The sequence below is a fragment of the Dromiciops gliroides genome, chromosome 3 (genome assembly GCF_019393635.1).
Source record: "Dromiciops gliroides isolate mDroGli1 chromosome 3, mDroGli1.pri, whole genome shotgun sequence".
Classification (NCBI taxonomy): Eukaryota; Metazoa; Chordata; class Mammalia; order Microbiotheria; family Microbiotheriidae; genus Dromiciops; species Dromiciops gliroides.
Window position 1 is genome coordinate 464,597,943 of NC_057863.1, and position 27,544 is coordinate 464,625,486.

General features: G+C 34.5%; 1 protein-coding gene across 4 annotated transcripts in view; it reads right to left on the reverse strand.

The window, feature by feature from the left end:
- GALNT13 (polypeptide N-acetylgalactosaminyltransferase 13) overlaps positions 1 to 27,544 on the reverse strand; it is an 815,643-nt gene that overhangs the window by 435,585 nt on the left and 352,514 nt on the right. For all 4 annotated transcript variants that reach the window (XM_043997002.1, XM_043997000.1, XM_043996999.1 and 1 more), the window contains exon 3: positions 3,236 to 3,404. In XM_043997002.1, coding sequence (XP_043852937.1) covers positions 3,236 to 3,404 — 169 coding nt within the window. The remainder of the gene's footprint in view (positions 1 to 3,235; positions 3,405 to 27,544) is intronic.

The window sequence follows — 27,544 nt, forward strand, 5'->3', positions numbered from 1 at the left end:
TTGATAAAATAAGTGAAATATTCAGTTAAACCAGGTGTTTAGTGTTTTGCAGATAAAATGCTTAGACAGTACAATGGATTATTTTTTGAAATATTGTGAAAAATGAAGCTCTGTAGTTCTCTTTCCCTAGGAATACATTAATCCAAGCATTTTTTTGACTCGTTGTATCTTGCTCATCTAAGTATGTGCTTTATTTTCTCCATGTCTACTTTAAAATATGGAAATAAAAAGCAGGTCTTTCTCTGAGTAATGCCAATGACAGAAAGGATTATTCTCTAGATTGTTTACATTAAATCAAGAGGAACATATCACAACATTGACAAGAGCAAACAAAACAAAATACAACATTATAATAAGTCTGAACAAAATAGCATTTCATTATAACATCCAGGTGTATTCTTGTTACATTAGTTCCTAGCCACTCATTGGTTTTGATAATGAAACATTTATTTATTACCAGTAAAATTAATCCAAATTATAAACTTTATTTCAGTGTCCTGGATGGTGTTTCATATTTCTAAGATGTTAGTAACCCTGTGTTCTCAAGCCAAACAAACTGATCAGGGATTTACTTCTATTTCTCATTGAAGCATCATCATCCCAAAGGAATTAGAATAAAAACATAAAGAGCAAATAGGAATATGTTGGTTTCTAGTATTATTTTAATTACTTGTTTTTAGCTCAACTTATTTTAAAATGCTTTTAAATTTTATGCTTTAGATATTCATTACAAAATTACCTAGTGCTCTAAAATCAATTAAAAAACAAAATAAAACACAGTTATCCCCCAATATTGTATAACTTTTAGAATGATATTCTTTGCTGGTAATACATCATCTGACCTTTTAACCTTAAAAGAAAATTACTATTAGTAAACTTAAATGCTGTTTCTGACACATACTAGGTATGTAACAGCAAACAAGTCACTTAAACTCTGAAGACAGCTCACTGATACTCTAAGATATGAATAAGTTACTGATCTGTAGCAGTGGAAAATATATCTACACAACAGGAAGATTTCCAGAAATCCTGGACCGAGAGCAAAATAAATACAACAAAACAAAAAACCCAAAGCCATATTTTTAAAACAATTCTGCCAAGTAGATTTCTATTTTTCTAAAAGAAATAAAATGTATATTATTTCCAGTAATGCATGTCTATTAATTTTTGAACAAGTAACATATTGTATCTGTTTTCACATATATCCATTTACTTACTAATCTTTCAAATCTGACAAGAGACACGATTTTCATAAAAAATTATTGATATAGTTTGGAAATTTTGGATCATTAGAATGTCTCCAAGTATAACTTCCCTCCCAAAAAGAGAACCATTTTATAACAAGAAATAACTTTATAAAAAATAAAGGAAGGAAGGAAAGAAGGAAGGGAGGGACGGAAGGGGATGTAGGAAGAAGAAGAGGAGGAGGAGTAGAAGAAGAAATCACTAAAACTGAACAATATATTCAAAAAGTCTAAAATATGTGAAATGTACCAAAATGGTAGACCTTCGAAATCTCCCAACAAGATGGGGTAGAGCTATCATATTAAATCTCTTCTTTGGAGTGATGTTTTTTGTTTGTAATTGTGCTATATTCACTTTAGATTATTAAGTTTTTCTTTCCATTCATATTCCTGTGATATTTGCATATATTGTTTTCTTGGCTCTGTTTACTTCACTTGGCTTCAGATAGCATAAATCTTTTCATGTTTCTCTGTATTTGTCATTTGTCATTTCTCATATCAAGGTAATATTCCATGACATTTATGAACCATAATTTTGCTTAGCCATTCCCCAATATTTGGGCATCCACTTACTTTCTAATTCTGGTGTATATGGGTATTTCTTTCCTGTCAGTGACCTCTCTGTGTTATAGGCCTAAGAGTAAAATATTTAAATCAAAGGTTATTGAAAGGGATTTTTTGCATAATTGAAATTTTATTTGCAGAAAGATTGTACAGTTGCACAATGTTGAAATTTTTATTCCAAACTCCTCATTTTGCAGTTTATTAGCTCTGAAAAAATTTGGTTGGACTATATAATATCAAAGGGCACTTCTACCTTAGAATTTATGATATTAATATAGTCTGCCTTTCTCCATTAGATATGGATAGCTTGCTATTTGGAGATTCATTTTGGTCTAATTTATAATAAAATAACTTGTGTAATGCACTATAGAATGGGGATTAAGGACTAACCACATATTCAGAATGAGTTCATGTCCAGGTCTGATATATCCTTGCTCTCCCTAAATGTCTTAGTACCAAACAGAAAGCCCCTAAAATTTTAAATTGCATAACGTCTGCTGATCTTAACTTGTAGAGGGAAATTTCTCCTATGAATTTCTCTACCCTTTTGAAATCACATTTACAGACATTTCTTCACAGACACAAAATGAAAACATATATAATTCTTAGCACAGACTAATAAATAGCATTTGGAACCAAATGATTTATAATAATTATGATTAAAGAAATATAAACATTCATCTAAATTATGTAATTTTTGCTGGAGCTTTTAAGTATTCTTTCTGATGTTTGACATTTCAGATTTTCCCAATAATTAAAATAGTGTAGGTTTTATTATGATCATTTCACAATATATTCTTCTATCTAGAAAACATTTTTCCAACTAATCAAACACAATTTTAATTTTATAAGTGCATTTTTCATTTAAAATTATTAATTTCATGTACATATTCCCACACCACTGCCTGATAACTGAGTGTTCTCATTATAGATAGCTGGGCAAATTGCTTAGCCAGTTACTGGTAATCATAATAGATAGAAATTAAAAAAAAAACATACAGAATTGCATAGGTCATAGGTTATTTTTATATTGGAATAGCTAAGCTGGTTGTTTTTCATAGCAAAAGGAAACAGACCTTCCAATGCTGACAAATAAATTTCCCAGAATAGGCAGTCTTCTCTCAAAAAAGCAAAACAAGATAAAACAACATACAAAGGGCCCATGAAAGTCTCCCAAACAAGTGTAGTCTGTGTTTTTTGCAAATCATACACATTTGCAGAACCAGTGTAACTACAGTATACTTTTGTCAATCATTTATGCTTCACACCAAATATTTCCATTATGTTTCAGAGATATTCTGAAAGAAGAGGTTATGAAAATGAAATGGCATTAACTGTTCACTATAATATTGTCTCAGAATATTAAAATAGTCTATAGTGTGTTGAGTATTGAATAGATATGATTCGGAAACACATTTTCAACTTACCCTTCTAATCTTACATCCGGGAGACTTCTGTTAAGTGCAATCAAATCACTGGCCATTAGGTTAAATTGGTTGATTTTAAACAGCTCTTTCATTTTCTCCTGGTCATCTTTAGGAATCCGCACTGCTTTCCCCATCTCTCCTGGGCCTTCTTGGTTTCTTGAAATAACAGCTGTAAGACATCCATATACAATTACATGTACACAAGATTGCAGTGTGTTATTTATATAGTGGCTCCAGAAAATAAAAAACAAGTTTTTTGACTTATTTACAATCTTTCTGTAACATCTAGTGCAAAAGATACTAGATGAACAAAAGGTGAATTATAAGTGGTTGATACACCCAGCCCCAGCAAAACAGGTACAGGCCTTGGAACCTCTGAATCATCAGCAGCAGCAACTGCTTCTGGAAATCTTAGCACACAGAAGGGGGTAGAAGAGTTGGCCAGAAGGAGATTACAGGGGTCTCTTTACGAGCACCGAGGCAGGACTCTATTGTTTTGCCCATACTCAGTTCCAGGTTACAGTTTTGGGTGGCAGTCCCAGGACAGGGAGGAGGACATATTAAAATATGCTTCCATATTATCACATAAAATGAATAAAATGTTGAAAAGTTTTAATGATACAAGAGAACAGAACATCAATATGAAGCCTCAACCTGCATATGATACTTAGCTAAAGAATTATAATTACATAGTTGGTAGAATTAGGACAAAATAAAATACTGAGATGTCCCCCAAGTCTCTCTGTACCTTTCTACTTGCTATATCTACATTGAAAAAAAAAGTTGGTAATAGAGTTATGCAGGGAAAAGAAACAAAAGATCTGGTCATCTGAGCTAAACATGTATCTATGGCTTTCTCTCTGTTTATTCAAATCAGAGAATTAAAGAGAATTAAGGTTGGAAAACTGAGGTAACACAAAGTATTGGATAAATACTGGCCAAATCAACAGTATCTGTAAAATCTATAAGATAGGGTTAGGTCTTTTATGAAGGGACACAAACCACTAGAGCAGTTTTTTTTTCAAGGAAAGGTTAAGTTTAAGGACATTAGCCAGCTGGGAGAGCCCTATTCTCTGTTTTAAATAGCTTGCTAGATGGGACTGAGAGTCTATGGGCCTTAGTAGCCAAGATTCTTGGGAAGAAAGCAATAAAATCCAAGGAGAAGAATGTTTCTGGTTCTCAGGCAAGTGCTTCTGCCTTTCTGGGGGAAAAAATCTAGATATCTCTATGGGATTTGAGATATGATGGCATCTACTGACAGATGTTTCCAGCACACCAGCCCACTGTGGAAACTATGTGACCAGGAAGAAAAGTAGGACTAACAATACCGTTTTTCAATCCTCATCCTTCTTTATTCCACTACAGATTTAGACATTGCCAACCACTATCTTCTCCTTGGCAATCTCTTCTCTCTAGGTTTTCACAATACCACTCTTTCCTCGTTCTTTTCCCATCTACATGAGTGCACCTTCTAAGTGTACTTTTCAGGATCAGAGACAACTGGTTCCACAGTTGATAAAGTATTGTGCCTGGAGTCAAGAAGACCTCAGTTCAAATATGGCCTCACATACTTACTAGCGGTGTGACCCTCTGTAAATCACTTAGGCACCTCTGCTCTAAAATCGTAATAATGATAGCACCTACCATCTAGGTTTTTTGTGCTGGTCAAATGAGATAAGAAAGTGCTTTGCATTAAAAAAAAAGTAAAAGTGCTTAGCACAGTGCCTTATTCAGGAAGATTTTCCAGATCTCTCTTGATTCTAATATCTTCTTTCTGTTGATTATTTCATTTATCCTGTATGTAATTTGTACATAATGTTTGCATTTTGTCTCCCCCATTACACTGTGAACTCCTTGATGGCAAATACTGTCTTTTATTTTTCATTGTATCCCCAACACAGTACAATGCCTGGTATGTAGTAGGCACTTAATAAATGTTTATTGACTAACTCTTGACACGGTAAGCTTTTTGTTTACATTCATTCAAATTTCCTTTTCTTTCTTTTGTTACCTTTTCTAGACACATCTATAACTTCTTGCAATTTTTCTCTTTTCTTCTGCATTTTTCTCATTTTCCCTTTATATTTTTGATAGCAAATATTTTTTCTAACTTGTTTTTATTTCAAGGAATGTACTGTCTCACGCTACTAATTGCCTTTACTTTAAGGATGAATGTGGGGCAGCTAGGTAGTACACTGGATAAAGCAGTGGCCCTGAAATTGAGAATACCTGAATTCAAATCTTACCTCACACACTTACTAGCTATGTGATCCTAGGCAAGTCACTTAACCCCAATTACCTTAAAGACCTGGGGCCATTTCTAGTCATCCTGATGCATATCTTGCCACTGGACTTAGATGGCTTTGAGAGAGTGAGGTTGGTGACTTTGCATAGCCCACCCACACTTAAATAAAATTCAGTGCAAGTGATGGCATCACCCATATGTGATGACCCTCTTTGAGAATGAAGGAAAAACAACAAGGGATGAAGGTTTGTAGCAGCTTAAGCATGGCTTCTTAACCTAGGATTCATGAAATTCAAAAAATGATTACTATGTTTGAATATACATATTTCCTTTGAGACTGTCCATATTTTATTGTATACATTTTAAATTATATTCTGAGAAGTTATCTATAGGCATTCATCTACCACTAAATAGGTTCATGTCACACATACAGACACAGAAACATTAATAACTCTTAACTTAGCAGAACTTGAACTATTCGACAAACTGCTCAAAATAATATTTTAGGGGAATTAATGATTTAGAGAAATACTGTAATACTTTCTTATTTTTTTCTTATACTTTACTTTTTCAAAATCAATGGTGAACATCCATTCTGATGAAAGATATACAATATTAGCAGTTAGAAGAAGACAGGCCAATCACATTTTGAAAACTATATGCCTGGACACATAGTCAGTAACTAAGATCTACCTGCAGGCACATATATTCCTATTCTGTAGGCAAACTTTGCAGAAGGTACAGATTAGGATAAACCAAAGCAAATGAGGGCTGCTTCAGAGTGAAACTTTATTGGCAGGAATTTCATTAGAGCTGTGAAATAGAATTGAATCTACTGACAAACTAAGGATTCTCTGGCATGGAATGATGATGGCCAGATGGTTTTCTCCAGCAAAGGCCTTGAGGAGCATCTTTAAACAGAGCCCCAGAAGGCACCCTGACAGGAAGCAATACCACTACCACATGATAGGAGCATGGCATAATTATAAGAGGAATTTTCTTACTTTAGAATTGCAAGTTGAAGCACCCCCTGGAAAGCTTATCTGGTGCAAGAATGTTTTTAAATAAGTCTTCAATGAAAGGACTGTTCATCAGAGGGTATCTTTTTTTTTGTTGTTGTTTCCTGGGCTCTGATACAAGTTTTATTTCAAAATTAGAACTTTTCCTCTTGGATTTTTTTGAACTGTGTACTTAGGTTTTGTTTTTTTTTTATGTTTAGAATTTTATTTTCCAAATTACATGTACAAACAAATTTTTACATCAATTTTTAAAAACTTTATGTTCCAACTTCTCCTCCTCCTTCCCTTTTCACCCCCAACCCCCCAAACTCAAGCAATTCAATATAAGTTATATGTGAGTGGTCATGGAAAACATTTCCACATTAGCCATGGTGTGAGAGATAACAGACAAAAACAAAATTTCAGAATAAGGAACTATCAAAAAAAATGCTTCACTGTGTTTTTAGATACCATCAGTTCTTTCTCTGTAGATGGATTTCAATTTCCATAAGTCCTTCAGAGTTATATTGTATCATTGCATTGCTGAAAATAACCACGTGCTTCCCGGCAGATCATCTTACACTATTGCTGTTCTTTTGTATACAGTACATTTTACTCTGCTTCAGTTCATCTAGGTCTTTACATGTTTTTCTGATAGCATCCTGTTCATCAAAATGTTTATATAGAACCTTAAACTTGATGAAGAATTTTCTTCACAATAGCCCAGCAAATTAGGTACCATACATTTTGACATTATAATCAATCATCTTAACTATTTCCCTCCATCCTATTCCCTTCTCATGATATTTACTCTATTTTTTATGTTCTTTTGTCCCATTTCTCCCAGCACAGTTTCCTTCTGCCTGCCCCCTCCCCCACTCTTCCCTCCCTTCTTTCATCTTTTCCTCCTTATCCTCTTCCCCTCCTACTTTCCTGCAGGGTTATATAAATTACTCCTCCCAATTGGGTGTGTATGTAATTCTCTTCTTGAGCCAATGCTGATGAGATTTTGGTCTTTGAGTTAATTCTGTGTTCTAAATTTTCTTTCTCCCTCCCTCCTCAGCCCTCCCTATGAAATAAAGCAATTCAATATAAGTCATAAATGTGCAGTTATGCAGAACATCTTCACCTTCCTCAAAAGTGTTTTGCTTTTTACTTCTCCCCTCCCCCAATCTGCCCTTCCTTCCTTCTCCTCCCACCCTCTCCAACCCCCCCCCCCACCTTATCTCCTTCCCCTCCCACTTTCCCACAGGGCAAAATATATTATTATACCCACTTGAGTATGTATGTTATTCCCTTTTTGAGCCAATTCTGATGATAGTAAGGTTCACTCACTCCCCCACTCCTTTCCCCTCTTCCACTCCCCTCCATAATCATTTTCTTATTTCTTTTATGTGAACTACTTTTCCAAAGTCTGCCTCTCCCTTTCCCTTTCTTTCAGTGTATTCCTCTTACTCCTTCACTTTACCTTCACTTTATTCCAAAGATGTCATCATGGGTTAGCTAGATAGCACAGTGGACAAAGCACCAGCCCTGGACCCAGGAGGCCCCAAGCCTAAATCCATCCCGACACAAACCACCCCACCCTGCCTTCCCCTCAAAGAACAAGGATAAACAAAAAATAAATGCTTTACAAATATCATCCCTTCATATTCAGTTCAGATCTGTGTCCTCTCTCTAAGTCTATTCCTTTTAGCTGCCCTAATACTGAGAAAGTTCTTATGAATTAGAAGTATTATCTTTCCATGGAGGAATGTAAACAGTTTACTCTTTTAATATCCCTCATGATCTCTTTTTCATGTTTACCTTTTTATGCTATTCTAGGTTCTTGTATTTTCAAGACAAATGCCTAAAAGTCCTCTTTTTCATTGAAGTTTAATTTTTTCTCCTGAAAGATTATACGCAGTTTTGCTGGGTAGGAGATTTTTGGCTGTAGTCTTAGGACCTTTGCCCTCTGGAATATAATATTCTGTTCCCTCTGATCCTTTAATGTAGAAGCTGATAGATCTGTTTTTGTTTTTGTTTTTTTGCAGGGCAATGGGGGTTAAGTGACTTGCCCAGAGTCACACAGCTAGTAAGTGTCACGTGTCTGAGGCCAGATTTGAAATCAGCTCCTCCTGAATCCAGAGCCGGTGCTTTATCCACTGTGCCACCTAGCTGCCCCCAAGCCGATAGATCTGGGATGGGATAGCCAAATTCCTCCTTAGGTCCCACAGTCACCCCTGTATTTTCCAACCCCCTGGCCATCCATTTAGCCTTTTTATTAGACTTTAAGATTAGTTCCACAAGATGCTGGTGCTGCAACTTATTCAGAGGTTTGGGGGTAAGTTTTTCTAGTGCAGGCAGCCTGGGGACTGTGTCAGTGCTTTCACGGGGTTTGAATCTTCTTGCAGCCCAGCATGGCCTCCTTTAAGCTGTCTTTGGGTGGGAAATAATCTTGGCCATCTTTTTGTGGCTTTTGCTGCTCCATGGGTTATTTTCTAGATGTTTTGGGGGTTAATTGTGTCAGGAGCTCTGTGTGTTTAATGTCTTTTCTCTGCCATATTGGCTCTGCCCTGAACTGTGTGCTTATAAGAGTAGTTTTTCATAATATACATGGTAGCATCACAAAGTAAGATTCTTAAATATCATTTGTCACATGAGGGGAAAAGCCAGTTACACAAAATTGTATATAGGCCCTTACTGAAAGGGGAAAGCCTCTGAAAGAAAGGTTCTTGCATAAAGATGCATTCAAATTTATGCAAAAGCTCCTTTTGAGACCCAAGTACAATTAGAAAACCACCATGACCCTACATACAATAAAGAGAAAAGATAAACTAAATATCTCTGCCCTCTCAAAGCAGAAAAACTTGTTATGAATTGGACATAGAAACAAGTATAAAAATTAGAGAATAAATAGAGGATCCTAAATGGAGGCTGAGGAGATCAGGGAAAGCTTCATAGAAGAATGAGATTTGAATTATGACAAGTAACATTTCAGTTACTAGGAGTAGGGCATTTCAGGGATAAGGAGCAAAGGTGGGCCATACATGGTGGGGCATATTCATGAAATAATGAGGGATTCAAATGGCAGAAACAATGAAAGAGATAAAATCCCAGCTAGGCTAAAAAAGATAAGACTGGTCATATATTGCAGAGATACTGGAAGGGAAAGGTAAGAAATGAAATTTTACTCAGTATGCAAGAAATCAATGAAGGATTTTGAGCAGTGGTCTTAAATATGATCAGATTACATTTAAGGAAAACTCTTGTTTTAATAGTAAAAAATATACTGGAAAGGAATGAATCAGAGATGGCTTATGTAACTTGTCAAATATTTAAGAACAAAGTTTATGTTAACACATGACAATTTCTAGCAATATTTCTTCCTTCATTCCTTCCTTCCTCCCTTTATCTTTCTCTTTTTCTTTCTTTCATTTTCTATCATCTATCATATATCACACAACTTAATTCATCATGTAGTTTGTTATGTCATATAGAAAAAAAAGGTGATGATTCTTCAATTACAACATACTGTCCTACAAAAATAGTGTTAATGTCTATGGAAGATTTAGGTAAAATTTCAAGTATCACAAACTAAGAATATTATCTTGATATTTTATTAAAACTATATTCAAACATAATTATTTTATTGCATACTAAATAATTAGTTGTTGGACATCTTAATGTATATTATGTTCTTGTCCAGACTCCAAATGGACCAGTGATTTCTAGCTAGTAACCCAGCTACTGGTTCACTGGATAGACTTTTTTTTTTTCCAGAAGAACAATGTCCACCTGAAATACTCAATAGGTAGCTGGGTTTCCATTCTCTCCTTTCTTATGTTTTCATTCATTTCATCCTTTATTGAAAAATACAAAATACTGGATCAAAGTCAGTAATTTTTCCTATTGATTGATAACTACATATTTTCAAATTGGCAATTATTTATGTGTCTGTTCATGTATATATGTATGTAAGTATAGGTGAGGAGTATGTGTACCCTTATTTTATATTTAGCCATTTTTTTTCCAATTTAAATATAATTTTGTTCTTAAGACAAGTGTATCGAACTAATTATACACACATATATGCATAACAATATGTTTATATATTATACAGGTATATTAATTTATCATATATATGATGAGAGAAAAGGGCTGGGGTATGAGTGGAAACCAGTGGTGATAAGAGCTACATTTATATATCACTTTAAGGTTTGCAAAGTGGTTTACATATGTTAACACATTTTATTCCAACAACAACACTGTGAAGTATGTACTATTATTACCTCATTTTAAACTGAGATAAAAAAAATTGTTAAGTAACTTATTCAGGGTTACACTCTGAGGATGGATTTTACCTTGTCTTCCTAAATCCAGGTCACATGCCCTATCCACTGGTCCATCTAGCGACGTAACAATAATTGTATCTGAAGAAATGTAACTGATATGCAAAGTATCTTCAAAACATAAATTGAGAATAGGGAGAAAAAGAGGAAGAATATATGTGCGTTCACTAAAAGGACTCCAATTTTGTTCTTTGTTCCTTCTACCCTATCTCTATCTCAAAGCAAGGATATGAGATTCTGCTCTCTCCTACAAATAAAGGACCATAAACTTACACATAATTTAGCAGCATTTTGCTTTCATTTACTTATGAATTTTGATCATCCCTATGTTCAAATAAAGATGAGCAAATACTTAGTAGTAGAATCAAGATTTGAACCCAGAGTATAGTTTGCTAAGTTGCTATAGGAACAAATCTGCAAGGCTTTTAATAGTATCATGAGTAAAAATAAAATTACAATCAGTTATATCCTTATAAAGAGATTTATTTAGGGAGTATTCATAGTGATTCCTAAAGTTTACACTTCCTTAATCATTTTCAGTTCCTCTGTGAATAACTAGCTAAATACTTAACGTATATCAGGAAAACACAAACCTCCCCAGAGCTAAATGTACCATCCCAAAATAGCTGCTACTCAATATACATTTGACATTTCATAAAATGTTTTATCTGGGCATGAGAAGAGATTTGGAAATTTTTCCCTTAACTTAAAAAAAAACAAAAGAGTTGTAAGATGGGACAAGCCTTTGTTTTTTTTCTAGATTTTGTTAGGAAAAATGAAACTTCTAAGCAAAAAAATTGCCATTTCAGGGTCATAGAATCTTATCAGTTAGTGCTGCAAGGGTTCTTAAGGGATCATCTTATCACATTCATGTAACACAAAGAAGAGGAAGAAAATAATATGCTGCTAGACCGCAACAGTCCCACTGTTATACACATATTTCCATAAAGACAAGGTCAACAATTTTATATATTCTTAGCAGAAACTCTTTTGATTAAAAAAATACTGTGCTAAAGAACATTATATGCAAATGTCAATAGATATGCTGAAAGCTACTGAAAACAACCAGTAATCATTTTGACAATTGTCCCCTAGAAACTTGTAATGTAGTAAGAACAAAGCTGACATGATTATATTCACATAGCTAGGTTATAAGCATCTAAAGGAGAGGTGTTTTAAGAATTATCCATTTTAGGGTACATGACTTAGACATAAGAGGTGATAGTATAGGTAAATTAGGAGAGGAAGGAATAGTCTACGTTTCAGATCTTTGGAAAGGAGAACAGTTGATGACCAAACAAGAGATAGAGGATATTATGAAATGCTAAATGGATGATTTCGATTACATTAAATTAAAAGGTTTTTGTATAAACAGAAGCAATGCTTCCAAAATTATAAGGGATGCAGAAACCTGGGAAACAATTTTTATGGCCAGTACTTCTGATAAAGGCCTCATTTCTAAAATATATCAGTAACTAAATCAAATTTATAAGAATCCAAGTCATTCCTCAATTGAGAAATGGTCAAAGGATATGAATAGGCAGTTTTCTGATGAAGAAATCAAAGCTATCTATTGCCATATAAAAAAATGCTCTAAATCAATATTGATTAGAGAGATGCAAATTAAAACAGCCCTGAGGTACCACTGGACACCTATCAGTTTGGCTAATATGACAAAAAAAGGAAAATAATAAATATTGGAGAAGCTGAGGAAAATTGGAACAATAATACACTGTTGGTGGACCTGTGAACTAAGCCAACCATTCTGGAGAGCAATTTGGAATTATGCCCAAAGGGCTATAATGCTGTGCATACCCTTTGACCCAGGAATATCACTTTTGGGTCATTTTCACAAAGAGATCATAAAAAAGGGAAAAGGGCCCACATGTACAAAAATATTTATAGCTGCTTTTTTGTGGTGGCAAGGAATTGGAAATTATGGGGCTGCCCATCAATTGGGGAATGGCTGGACAAGTTGTGGCATATGAATGTAATGGAATTCTATTTTGCTGTAAGAAACAATGAACCGGAGGAGTTCAGAGAATTCTGGAAGGACTTGCATGAACTTATGATGAGTGAGATGAGCAGAACCAGAAGAACATTGTACACAGTATCATCAACATTGTGTGTTGATCAACTGTGATAGACTAGATTCTTTTCACCAATACAATGGTACAAGAAAGTTCCAAAGGACTCATGATGGAAAAGGCTCTCCAAATGCAGAAAAAGAAAAAGAACTGTGGATTCTGGATCCCAATTGAAGCATACTATTTCTTTTGTTTTTGCTGCTGTTGTTTTTCTTTTTTGAGGTTTTTCCTTTTTCCTCTGATTCTTCTCTTATAACATGACTAATGCAGAAATATGTTTGATGTTTTATATATATATGTATATACATATTTATATATATATACATACACATATACATATATACATATATATGTGTGTGTGTGTGTGTTTGTGTGTGTGTGTGTGTAAAACCTATATCAGATTACCTGCTCTCTAGGGTAGGGGAGGAGGGAGGGAAGGGAGGGAGAAAAATTTGAAACTTGAAATCTTGTAAAATGTTGAAAACTATCTCTACATGTAACTGGAAAATAATAAAATACACTTATTAAAAAACCCAATTATCCATTTTATTTTTTGCTTGACCCATTTTTCAGTTTACAATAAAATTGCATTCTTTGCACAATTCTAATATGCTTTGAGTCCATATACTTTGATATGCAGTGACTTCAATGGAAATGTGAAATTAAGTTAACATTTAAAAAAATACACTTAGGAAAGTATGGATCAGGAATAAGGAACTAAAGAAACAATGAGAATTGCAGACTGCACAGAAGCCTTATATCAGTATGTCAATACTTTCAGATAAAGAAGTAGAATGGTCTGACCATGTCTAGTACCACATTATATAATACCCCCCCCCAAAAAAAAAGTGAAATTAACTACATTTTAAGAGATTGGAAATGACTTGTGACTAATGTGTGAGTCATTCTGGAATCAACTCTTGTGTAAAGTCAAACTAATTTGTTTAAAACAAAAATAAAAATCAGTTCAAATCTAAAAGAAAGCATAATGATGAAAAAATATGTTGTTTCCTCATGTCTACCTCTCCATGACCCCATTTGGGGTTTTCTTGGCAAAGATTCTGGAGTGGTTTGCTATTTCCTTCTCCAGCTCATTTTACAGAAGAAAAAACTGAGGCAAAGCACACTAAGTGACCTGCCCAGAGTCAGACAGTTAGTAAGTGTCTAAGGTCACATTTGAATTTACAAACTTGGATCTTCCTGACTATCCACTGTACCACCTAGATGCCTGAGAAAAATATCAGCATACGATTCAAACAACTGAATCCTGACATATTTAGGGAAGGTATTTTTGATGGGAGTATTGGTGGAAGAATGGATTTTCAGTGATGAAAATAAGTATACATAAAAGCTCAACCACTGTGAATCAATTGTTAGAAAAAACAAAACAAACTAATGATGTACATAGGGCTTCCATCAGCAAACAGCTGACTTACTATCAAGTGACTACACAAGGTAATGAAATGTCATACAAATTTAGAATATAAATTAATTTGTTGAATCTTAGAGAGAAGGATGGTAGAAGATGAAGTATACTTGCTATTAAAATGGATCCTAGAGGAGGCCAGGTATACTATGTATACTCAAAAAGCATTGTAAAAATATAACAGATAGGACAAGTTATGAAGACAAAAGAGAAACAGAAGTAATTCCTCCTTCCAGTCCAGCATCAAAGAAGAATATAGCCAGAATTCTTCTGATTATGAAAGGGAGGTTGAACCAGAAAATGAAAACCAGTGAATTCTAGTAAATGAAGCCTTAATCTTGTGGTTGTTACAAATTCTATAAGTTAGAATACTTTACTAGTTTGCAAGCTCGCCCAACCTCTTAATAAATAGATCCTGAAATATGTAGAATGCTTTGAGCAAGGATATGCCAGAGGAGGCAGAAACATTTATATGGTGGAGGGAAAATGGGTGGAGATTGTGGTGGGGGGAAGGACAGGGGCAGAGGAGAGAAGGGGAAAAGAGAGGCAAGGAGAGGTAAGGAGAGGAGAGGGTGGGATATTTTGTCTTGTGCTATCACAGAAATAAGCCAGAGTATAGCAATTTATACCTTAATCAAAATAGGGCTTTATTACTTGTGGCCACAAGAAAGAGAATTGTCTGCATAGAAGGGAATACTTCTCATTGAATTGTGTAAAATGTAATATTTTTTCACTATGAAGAAAAAAAATGAAACTTTTTGAAAAGATTAATAGATGTGTACAAAGTTGAGAGATTAATGGAGTTATAAAATTAGGCATGATAATGGAAGTATACAAGTAATCAGTGAAGCACAATAGCTGGGGGAGGGTGCAGATTGTTGGGACATTGTGAGAAAGTGGTAAAATGTTAATGGATGATTGATTTCAGTACGTAGTACAAACAGTCAAGCTGTTCTGGGAAAAAAATCATACTTTGTTACAAGAAAGAATTTTCTCATTTCCATAGTTTCTTCAGGTCAGTAAGGCCTAGTCTATCCATACACCATTGCAGTTAAACTAGCTAGAATTTATTATTCTTGTTCAATTGGTTCAGTCATGTCTGACTGTTTGAGACTATTTTTGTTGTTGTTGTTGTTGCTGGCCAAGATACTGGAGCAATTTGCCATTTCCTTCTTGAGCTCATCTTACAGATAAGGAACTCAGGCAAACAAGGTTAAGTTTAAACCCAGGGTCACACAGATAGCAAGTGTTTGAAGCCAGATTTCAAGTCATGAAAATGAGTCTTCCTGACTAGATCTGATGCTGCATCAACTGCACCAGCCACCTGCCCAAGTAGAACAGTAAAAGTAGGGATCAGATCTTTTAGGTCAAGAAGCATGATTAAATATTTAGTTATATCTGGTGTGGTAGTGAAAGAGACAACAATAATACTATTCTCTTGGATCATCTAACTTTTTTTAACAACTAAAACCTCCATGGGCTCAGGAGTACAAGTCATGGGCCTGGAGAATAAATGCCAGAAAAAAAAAGCATAGAGAGGAAAAAATAGTAAAACTATCACAACACTTCCTTTATACTACATTCGTGTAAAAACTGACCTCAACATTATTGATGGTTTGTTCAATCAACAGGACAATAATGCTGCCTTGTGATTTCATTCTGCCATTAGTATGCTCCTGCAGGTCATGCTTCTTTTTCAAGCAATGTCCTTAGGTTTGTATAAGGTAATTACTCTCTCATTGCTACTCTAATATACATAAGAATAGTACTGCAGCATTTTCTATGCCTCTGCTAATATTTATCTTGGAAACTGCTCTAACTGCAATTCAACAATATACTATTTTTCCCCCATTACAGCCCTTTGAAATAGTCTTCTTTTCAATTTCAAATTTCAGTCAATGGATTTTTGTGCAGAGAAAAAGCTATAGGCAGTAAACTTTGACTGGATCAACCCAGAAGACATTAACAGCATTGTTCTATTAGATAACTTCTTATTAGATAATCAATAGATTTTCCATCGCCACCTTGGTAGGTAAGAAGTTTTCTCTAAATTGAAGCCAAATGCCAATGAATTCTTCCAAACACAACTGGTATTTGAAAGGAGGATTTTTACAGATAACTTTTAGAATATGTTTGTGCTTCAACTAAACCTAAACAGATCCCATTTTTGCAAAGTAATAGTAAAAGTAATAATTCCACCAGAACAAAGGCACCACTTGATCAGTTCATATTTAAATACCAATGGATGAATAAAAAAGTACTTATTAAACACTTATGACAAGCACTGTTGTTTTAGGTGTAGGTGATAACAAATATAAAAATGGAGACTCTCTGTTTTCAATGAAGGAGGTTTGTTATTCTCCATTTGGAGAAAATGCCACATTCAAGAAATGGATCAGATGGAAAGACATAGATGTTTTAAGGGTACATAAGTGATGCAAATGGGAAGGCCCAGGAATCCTTAATTTTTATTACATATTAATACCATGAGGCTTCAGGGTGTAGAGGCAGGGTAGGTGATAAGCCTGGTGGTCCTCTATCTCACTGGAAGGAATAAAATTGGTGACTCAATCTCATCTTAATTATATGATCAGTCAAATGCCACATCTGTTCTCGGCTCAGGGACAAGAGAGAGATAAAGAGAAAGCAAAGGGTCCATCACAGATAGGTTTGTGGCTTAGGATTTTTCTTACAAGTGTCCTGTTAGGTATGTTGGTAATGTAGTGTAAATGTTATTATCGCTCTTTTACATAACAGGAAATTCACATATCTAGGAATTTAAATCACTTGTCCACAGCTGACCAGTTAATCAGTGGCAAACCCTATCTCTGCTTCAGTGGTGTTTCCACTATAAATACTGCCCTAATGGACTAACTTAGTGCCAGTCCACAATATAAGGACTTTCCTGTTCTTGTGAGAAATTCTCTTTCCAGCACAGTGATAGTTTTCACCTTAACAAGACACTACTGTGTGCTATTAGCAGGGAGTAAATATTACTTATGAAAGAATAGACCTAAAGAAGAGGGGAAAAAGAGAAATAGAATATCTATATCCTGATTTCTTCCTATACTTAAGAGTATTATTATATCAATTATCACAAGCCATTCCTATCTGAAACATCTCAAAAGATAACATACATTGTTTCACCAACACACAAGAGAAATCAACAAGAAGTAACTGAAAGAATGATCGGTGCACTCTATTATAGCCTACCACTTATTTTCTCTTATTTCTTCCCACCTCTAACTGATATATGGTTTCATCCCCTTTCTAACTTTACCCTTATCAACACTTCATCTCTCAGTAGCTAGCTGACATGATTTAGGTAATAGCATTTAACAAAGGAAGCTAGGTGGAACAAAATAGATGACTGATCCTGTATTGAAGAAAACGTGAACTTAAATCAGTCCTCTGACAATTACTCCCTGTGTGACCCTGCACAAATCATTTAACTTGCCTATCTCAGTTTCCTCAACTTAAATATTGGAATCATAATTGAACCTAATAGCACCTACCACCCAGGGTTGCTGTGAGGGTCAGCTTAGATAACATTTATAAAGTGCTTAGCACAGTGCCTTGCACATAGTAGGTGCTACATAAATTGTATCTATTCTCATTTAAGTCAAAATAAGTTGCCAATTCTGGTCTATGGTGTTTTGACTTCTACTGTTCACTGGTTAATTTAAACTGTGACAAGTCACTGGGCAGTAGCTTTCTGCACACTAGAAATGTGATTTTCGGAAATGTATTCACTACAAATAAATTCCATTTCAACAAAACAAACTACCTGTCGTGTGGAGTTCAATGTAATGAGATTTTGCCTTCAGTACAAATGTGTTCATAAGTACTGGGGAGGTGGGGGTAGTTAGGAGATGGAATGGAAAGGATAAGATTGATGAGAGTTTTATAAGGTTAGTCAGAAAAGGTGTTCTGGAGTAGTTAAGGGGCCTGGTTTTGAAGTGCTATGGGATGAATCAAGATGAAGGAATAAGGGGTTCCATACATGAATAAAGGACATGTGTGTAGAAGCACTGTGCAAGGCATGTTTGCAAAATGCTTGTTATCAGTGAAAAAAATGCTTCTTCTTAGCTTATAATTAAAGATGATTTTTTTCTGTAAAAAGTGAACAAAGACTAAAACAGTCTATCATAACAGGATGATATTTCTAGATGCAGAAAAAGAAGTTTGTTTGGCATATTCTACCATTAGAAACATTTCTTGGAAAAAAAAAATTGTAACACATTCAGAATACTCACCAATATCATGAAAAATTCAAATTGAATTTAAAATAATTTGCATCTAAAAATCCTATTTCATGAAGGCTACCTGATTAGTAAATTGACTTTTTTTATTTTTTTAAGTGAGGCAATTGGGGTTAAGTGACTTGCCCAAGGTCACACAGCTAGTAAGTGTCAGGCGTCTGAGGCCGGATTTGAACTCAGGTACTCCTGACTCCAGAGTCAGTGCTCTATCCAATGCACCACCTTGCTGCCCCTAGTAAATTGACTTTTTTTTTCAAGGTGACAAAGGCTTTATTTTCTTCTCATGAGAAGGAGGCACGCTAGTGTGCAGCTAGTGGGTGTCCAGAAAGGGGGCTCGCAGACCCTGTTTTATACCCTAGTCCCTAATGCGAATGGACCTTCCCCTTTTTCATCACTGGTCAGGGTTACAATCTACTCGCAAAAACTAGCTAATCGGAACGCAGTATTCCCACCCCTCTTCCTTGTATGGGCATAACTCAGGAGTGGACCTTATACTTCCTTATATGGACAGAACTCTGGAGAGGACCTAATTGAGACCAGGGCTCCTTGAACCATGTGACCTTGCTAACCTGAGGGGGAGGAGGGGATCTGAGACCTTTGTCCTACAAACAGGTCAGGGGAGTATGACTGACAGACTGTTATATCCACATTGAGAGGAGACAATTACCCATTTCTCACAATCCCTCCTCTTTATTTTTGACTATTTGGCTCCTCTCATTCCAGTAAATTGACTTTTAAAGTGAATCCTTTGTTGAGTAATCTATACTCAATCTATCAAAAGCATATTACTATTTATGTTGTGTGGTAAGAATAATGAACTTTTTTTTAAGTGAGACAATTGGGGTTAAGTGACTTGCCCAGGGTCACACAGCTAGTAAGTGTTAAGTGTCTGAGACCAGATTTGAACTCAGGTACTCCTGACTCCAGGGCCAGTGCTCTATACATTGCACCACTTAGCTGCCCCCAGAATAATGCAATTTTTATCCTAGGGATAATTTATTTAAACATTAAGTTACAGAGTCAAGAGCATTGATTGAAAGGACCTATTTTTAAAGAATCATTGGGATTTAGAAAACTAAATAATGTTTATAAGAATTTTATAGGAAGGATTTGGTAAAAAAAAAAAAAGATGAGCCCACATTTATATATATGGTATTATATATATGGTATTTCAAGGCTTACAAAATACTTATCCCCTTTTAATTATCACAATCATATTAGATTGGTAATAAAGGTGTCATTGTGTCTCTTTTTATAGATGAAAAACTGAGGCTTAAAGAATTGAGATAATTTTCCTATAATTTCATAACTATTAAGTGTCAGAAACAGAATTTTAACTGACTCTAGGGCCATTTTCCCTTCATGATAATCCAAGATGAGAGGTTATCATGGAAGGAACTCTGAAATCTATAGTTTGTTTTTTTTAATGTTTCTATTGAGAATACCAGTTATACCATTTTCATTTGTTACCCAGGTCAATATTCTTATTTGGAAACTCTTCACTTAGCCTCACTATGACATTCAATTATTTGCTAAATCTTGTCAATTCCACCTCCTTAAGCTTTTCTCATATCTATTCTTCCCTTTTATATAATTCTCTCACCACTTGTATGACCGTGAACAATTAACAACCCCAGTTGGATTCAGTATACTTTTTTGTACAATAAGGGACTTGGACAATATCAATTTTCTGACTATAAATCTATGATCCTATGTTCTCTCTTCAAGCCATCTTCCCCAGATCTGCAAAAATGAAGTTTCTAAAACACAATTCTCACAATACCATTTCCTTTATGAAGTAGCAACACCTGACACTTAAAAGCGCATCACAATTTGTCTCCAGTCTACTTTTCCAGGTTTCAGTACATTATTCCCTTTCCTGCTTCCTTAAGACAAAGATAGAAGAAACTTCTAGAGAATGGTCTCAGTGGCCTCTGGAGTCCAGTTGACCCTCTGGCTTCCCTTCTTCCCTGAAAACCAGCTTAACCAAAATCTGTTACTATCAGCCTACCAGAACCATGAATAAGTGGAAAGTTCTCACCTCTATATCTAGCATGGTTCCCTAATTATACAGCACTACTCCTCAGCCAAGATTGTTATCCCCATCCACATACCTAAAATAAAGGAGTCCTAAAACAAATGGAATGCTTAGCCCACAGTGGGCTGACTCTGAGAGTGACCTTTCAAGTCCTTTCCTCCACCTCCTCTATGTCTCTGACAAGTAAACCTCCTGCTTTCTGCTTTCTCTCTTGGTCATTTCTACCCCTCCAACTTCCCCAGTTAGCTCAGACTTATGCCAATTTGATGCCTCCCTCACACTGAAACAAGTCCTAAGCCAAAGACACACATTCTATAATCCATCTTAGTTTATGTTCATATTGTTACCTGTACATGACATTCTATCTCTCACCTACATGCCTTTGACAAAACAGTACCTTTTGCATTACCTCTAACTCTTGGAATCCCTATGGTCTTTCAAGGTTCAGATTAAGGACCATCTCTGATATAATATTTTAGTGAACAAGCTTTTCAATTGATAAGAATTTAATGTTCATAGAGGAAAACATTTTATTGCATTCTGCAAGAATAAAGATACTTCTAAAATTAAAAGTCACCATGAAAATTAAGATATAACCAACCAACACCAGTACCAGATTTCTACCAACTAGCACTCTATTTTCTTACCTCTCACTAAAATTGTTGAGTATTGCAAACTAACCCTGTTTCTCATAATTTAACTTCCTCTCATATTCCTCCTATCCTATAAATCCAGAATTTGTTATAAGTGATGCCCTTAATCTTAGAGATTGCATAGATTTCATTGGTAATCTCAAATACTAATGTGATCCCATTGATTTGGAATTTTTTCCTACATCAAAAAAGATTATGTATTGACCATTGCTGCCAAAGTGTTAGTAGGATTTCCTTGCTTTCTAATGGCATTGCAAGGATACCAGTGAAGTACTTAGTCTGGACACTTTTCATATTGCATCCTTATCATACGAACAGCTCATATTATCTTGAATAAATGATGAAATGAAAGATCATTTATTGCATGTTAATTGATATTCTACTTTTAAAAAGAATAGCACTGGGGCAGCTAGATGGCGCAGTGGATAAAGCACCGGCCCTGGTTTCAGGAGGACCTGAGTTCAGATCTGGCCTCAGACACTTGACACGTACTAGCTATGTGACCCTGGGCAAGTCACTTAACCCCAACTGCCCTGCAAAAAACAAAACAAAACAAAACAAAACAAAAAAGAATAGCACCAAATTAAATAATAAAAAATTATTTAAAAACACACTCATTTACTATTTAGTGCTTACTATGAACAACCATTATGCTATGTACTAGAAATACAAAAAGAAGAAGATGGCTTCTGCTTGCAAGGAGCTTGCATACTAATTGGGGCATGGGAGTGGGGGTAGAATACATGTATGTGCATGTGCTTAGCTGCAGGGAGGATGCAAGGGCCCAACAATCTTAAACCCACTATTGTGGTAGCTCTCAAGACTCAAATCCTTTTTAAGATGCATTATTAAGATCCATTATAAGGTTAAATGGCAATGATTAAGACTATGGAATAATAGTGACAGAGAAGATTCTAAAGCCAAATGATTCTCCATGGTATCAGAAGGACAGTAGATTCTGAATTCCTCTAAGGTTTTTGAAAACCATAATAAATCTGGCAAAAGGATTGGTGTACTGTAGAAGTCCAACTCACTACCTTTGAGAAAAGAGTGATAAAGCCTGAGAGCTAAAGTGGAATGAAAATTTGGAGTACCCTCCTAGAGGAGTGAAGATGGAGATGGGAATGTCTGTATCCAACCAAGAGGAGGAAAAGGGAAGATAGTATCTGCAAGAAAGTTAGGACATCAAGGTTTCCATAGCATTTTTTCCTGCTCACTAATCCAGATGGTTTCTGGGATTCTCTTCCTACCAGATACTTCCTTGAATATACCTCTTACTTCTTCAAAGGTCCTCATATTCCACATATGGTATAACCAAAATGTGCCTCTCCATTCAACTCTGTGTGATATTCACATCAAGTTCTTCAGAGACTATTTTTCATGTCTAATAGCCATACTATAACATTGGTACAATATTGGTATTAAAGAGTTAGACCTTTCTATCTTGAAGAAATTTAAGAGCATTGAAAGAACTTTGCAATTTCTTGAAATTAATACAGCACACTCTTCTATTTAACTCTGTAATGAACTCATTGCCTATTTCTCTTGGCTATCCCAGTTATGCATACTGATAACCTGAAATTTTGTACATAAAACTTCATGTCATAATTTCAGCAATAAATATCTGTCACCCATTGGGTATTTTTCACAGTACAATTAATCATGTGTCTCTTATTCTGCAGAGAAATAATGCAATCTTGCTTCTATTTTCCTTATAGCTTCATTTTAAAGGCATTTACTTTGTTTATCTGCTCATATAAACATACAAATGTACATTCTGTGTTTTGCTAGCCTTTATGTGGCTGTTATTTTAATGCATTCTTCTACTTATTTCTTAAAACTACTTTTCTCCTTTCACAATATGTCAATGATCATCTCTTTTTACAAAGAGACCACAAGGTGTTGCATTTACATTGTGTATACAAGGCTAAAGTGCTTACTAAATGTTTTTTTGATGGCTATTTGGAGTAATTCATGTTGTGTCTAGTAATATCATTACCTTTCTGATAATTCAGTCCCATTTTTGGAGAGTCTGCTCTCCAATGTGATTCTTAATATCATTAAGGAAATCTCCATCAATTTTCTTGACAATTTTTAAAGAGAAAAAACACTTTATTTTTGAAGAATTGAGAGGGTTTTTGAAATAATATATTCAGGCATCTGTAGAAGTGCATAGTAATAATAGAACCATAAAATTTAAACATTATAAAGAATCTGAGGTGTTATACAGTGCAACCCATATCTATTTATTCTAAAAAATGTAACCAAAATTAATCATTTATCCATCAACTAACAACCTCTAAAAATATGTGTTTAGCCCTATTACTCCTTAGAAGTGTCATTATTACAAAAAATTCCCTGATACTAAGATGGATATATTAATAATATTAATAATAATAACCATACTAGTTGCCATTTATGTAACACCTACTATGTGTCAGTTATTGTGTTAAGTGTTTTACAAATATTCTCTAATTTGATCCTCACAACAATTTTAGGAGATAGAAACTTATTAATATCATTTTTCAGATTACAAAATGGAGGAGATCAGAGGTATAGTCCGTTGACCAGGATAAAACAATTAAGAGATTCTGAAGATTGATTTGAACCTAGGTCAAGTGGTCTATCTACTCAAGCATTTATCTGGCTTACCAATTGTTCCCAAGATCAAAATGTTGTTCTCACAGTCAACTTGACTCCCATTCAAAATTAAAAACTTTGAAGTACTTGGGGAAAGTTATTGTGTCTCCTCAAAATCCTATTTCCTCTAGGTTGTGTATCCTCAAACAATCCTAGTATCCTTTAATCTCTCTTAGTAATACCTCTTACTAACTTGATCAAACTCTCCTGGGCATACTATAACTTGTAAAAGCCCTTCCTAAGGTATGGCTTTCAGAATTGAATGCAATACGGTGGATTTTTCCAATTTGGGAAAATTACCATGAGACTATCACCTCCCTAAATACATGATGTTTTCATTAGTGCAAGATCAGACTACACAATGCCAAATAAACTCTAAAAATCCTACAAAGGTATATAGACTGAGTCTATTGTCCAAGAACCAAGTACGTAACTAGACTCTCATTATTGGGTTAACCAAAAACCAGGTCATGACAACTCATGAAACCAAAAAATTAAAAAATGGTCCTCAGAATAAGTGATCCTATTTTGATTCTGAAGTGATGGATGTAGAATTGCTGAAAGTGGACATGGATTCCCTAACAGATAAGTGGGCAAAGGATATAAATAATTTTAAAAAGAATAAATGTATCCTATCAATATACACATAAAACTTTAAGTCCCAAATAATACAAAGATGTATTTACGATATTTCACCTCATGTAAAACATGATATGAAATTGATATAATAAAATTGATAAAAATAATAAACTGTGTAAATTATCACCATTGAAGGGACTATAAGAAATAGGCAATACTAATATACTACTGGAGGGAGCTATGAATTTATTTTATTATTCAGCAAAAAATGTAATTATAAAATAAAATTCTCAAATTGCTCAGACTTTTTGACTTGGTGATCTCACACCTGGGCATGTGGCCCAAAGAATTCAAAACACACACACTATTTATCTATCTATTTAACTATCTTCAGTATATATGTGTATATAGATACATGTATATACACACATAATTTATATGAGGATCAAATGAGATTATATTTGTAAAGCACTTAATATGGTGACTGGCACATAATAGATGCTACATTATAAACTAGCTATTTTGATGATAATGATAAAATTATATGATGACATATTCCTAATAAATGTCAGAAAAAAAATCTGTAATAATGAGATGTCTAAGGAAGAACAAGACATGTACCTGCTCAGGAGATAGTGAGTTCTGTATTATTTAAAGGTTATTAGTTGATTGCTGAATTTTAGAAAATGATAAATTCATTTATTATTTTTAATTAATTTAGACAATGTAGACAACCACGTGTGTGCACATGTGTGTGTATTTATTTATCTGAGAGTGTGTCTGTATACTTTTCTGATAACAATAGTTTGGAAAGAAATAGATAAACATGGGTATGGCTAAGAAAACTTGTAGAAGAACATAATGAGATAGTATTATACCACAAGTAAACACAAATAAGGGGAAATTGGAGAAAGCTGTAAGACATATGAACTATATGGAGCAAAGAAAGAAAAACAAAAGAATGAAATACAAATGACTGTAATAAAATAGAAACATCAATCATCACATGGGCTAGTCACTCAATAAGAAGGAAGAATAAACAAATAAATGCATCATTAGCCACATAGTGTTATAAGATCTCAAAGAAAGCACCTGTGGAAGATTTATGAAAAAAGGAGTTGAATCACATGAGTAGAGATACAGAATTTCAGAATTAAAAGCAATCTCAGAAGTCATTTAGTCCAACCTATCTCTGCACTGGAATTCCCTCTACCATGTATCCAAAATCTAAATCCTCTTTACTCTCTAATATACCATTATCACATTTGATTGATCATTTTTCTCTATTGAAGACTTCAAGTATGAGTAACCCAGTGACTTAAAATGAGAGTACCAAAACAGAGCAAGAGAAATATACACATGAAAAGGCTTCATGTTCCACTGAAAGGCTCATAATATCAAAAGAATCCACAGGAAATTTATTTCCTGTAGTGAATTTATAGGTATGGAGGAAAAAAGATGCACAGAATGGAAAACATGGATGAATTGTGACGTTAATGAATAGAATTTATACTCACATCAAAGGTATCTCAAATCCATTGTCATTCAGCAAGTCATAAGGACAAAGGCTCATTTTGTTTCATGGGTATCATCATCACCACCATCACCATCACCATCACTAACATACTTTTAATGCTTCAAGGTTTTCATAGTGCTTTAAAAATGTTATCTCATTTTATCTTCACCACAACCCTGGGAAGCAGATACAATGTTGATCCATACTTTCTTGGTGAAGAAACTGAGGCCAAGAGAGATTAAGTGATTTTTCGATGGCCAAACATTGTCTAAAGCCAAATTTGATATTATCCGGCCAATCAATTCATTAACTAGTCACCAACTTTCTGGTGTTGTACTTTTCTGACTTTGGCTAGGTGAGCTTTGGACTTCAGATAAGAGACTGCGATTGTATTCAAATTCTTTATAGTTTTACAGAAATTCCAAGATTTTGTTTTTTCTTGTCATGCCCTTTAAGAACTAGGTTAAGTACCACTCTACAATCAGAACATGACCTTTGGGGAGGTAGTAAATTATAGCTTATATAAAACTATAATTATATTTTAAGTGATATATTCTATAACAGAATGTAAATCTCTAACAAGAACTGGAGATAATATAGAATTACATATTCTGTATTCCACATTCCTACCAAAATCAATGGAAGCAATTTGGTATAGAATGAAGGGTACTCCATTAGGAACTATGGAAAAGTAATTTAGGTCTCTGAATCTGGAATATCTTGAAGCTTTTTTTCCATTTCTGTACAGGACTCTGAGGTTTCATTACTCCAGTGCTAATTGGGTGCTGAGACACTATTAGGCTCAAGCACTGAGAGCTCAGTTTTCATTATGCACAAGTTGGGATGCTATGTATGTCTATTGTGTGTGTGTGTGTGTGTGTGTTCCTTCTTTGCAATATGACAAAGTTAAGAGAGACAGGCTTGCATAAATTCACAATCACCCCCCAAAAACTAATCTAAAATAAATTTAACTTAACTAAGAATAACCAATTTCTATAATGGAATTTTATATTGGAACATGTGTGGCAAGGGAATACAGAACTTAACTTTTATTCATTATCATTTACTTCATATTTCAATTTTTATTAAATTATTAGTTTGAACTATCCCAATTTAATGCAATTGGAATATGTTCTGCTTGGGTGAGGGAATGGAATTCAGAATAAGAGGTCATGAGTATTCATTTGAGTAGATGTGAACTCAAATTCATATTTAAAAGCCTAGTAGTAACTAGGTAGTCCTATATCTCTAAAGAAAAAGATTACATAATAGTCATGTTAAATTGATTATAATGAGAACACAATCCTTTCAACCACCTGGTTAATAGTAACCTAAAACTTAATTCTCTGTTCCTGACATCATTGCATTATATTTTGCATTTGAACTGTAACACTTCGTTTTTGAAATTCCACTAATTTCAAGAGCCCTATGCAACTTCCTTTTTTAATGAATTTAATTTAAACTTTCCTTCATTGATTGAAGCTTAATGACTTCTCTAGTGCTGAATTGACCATCTTTCATATTGAGCAGGGAC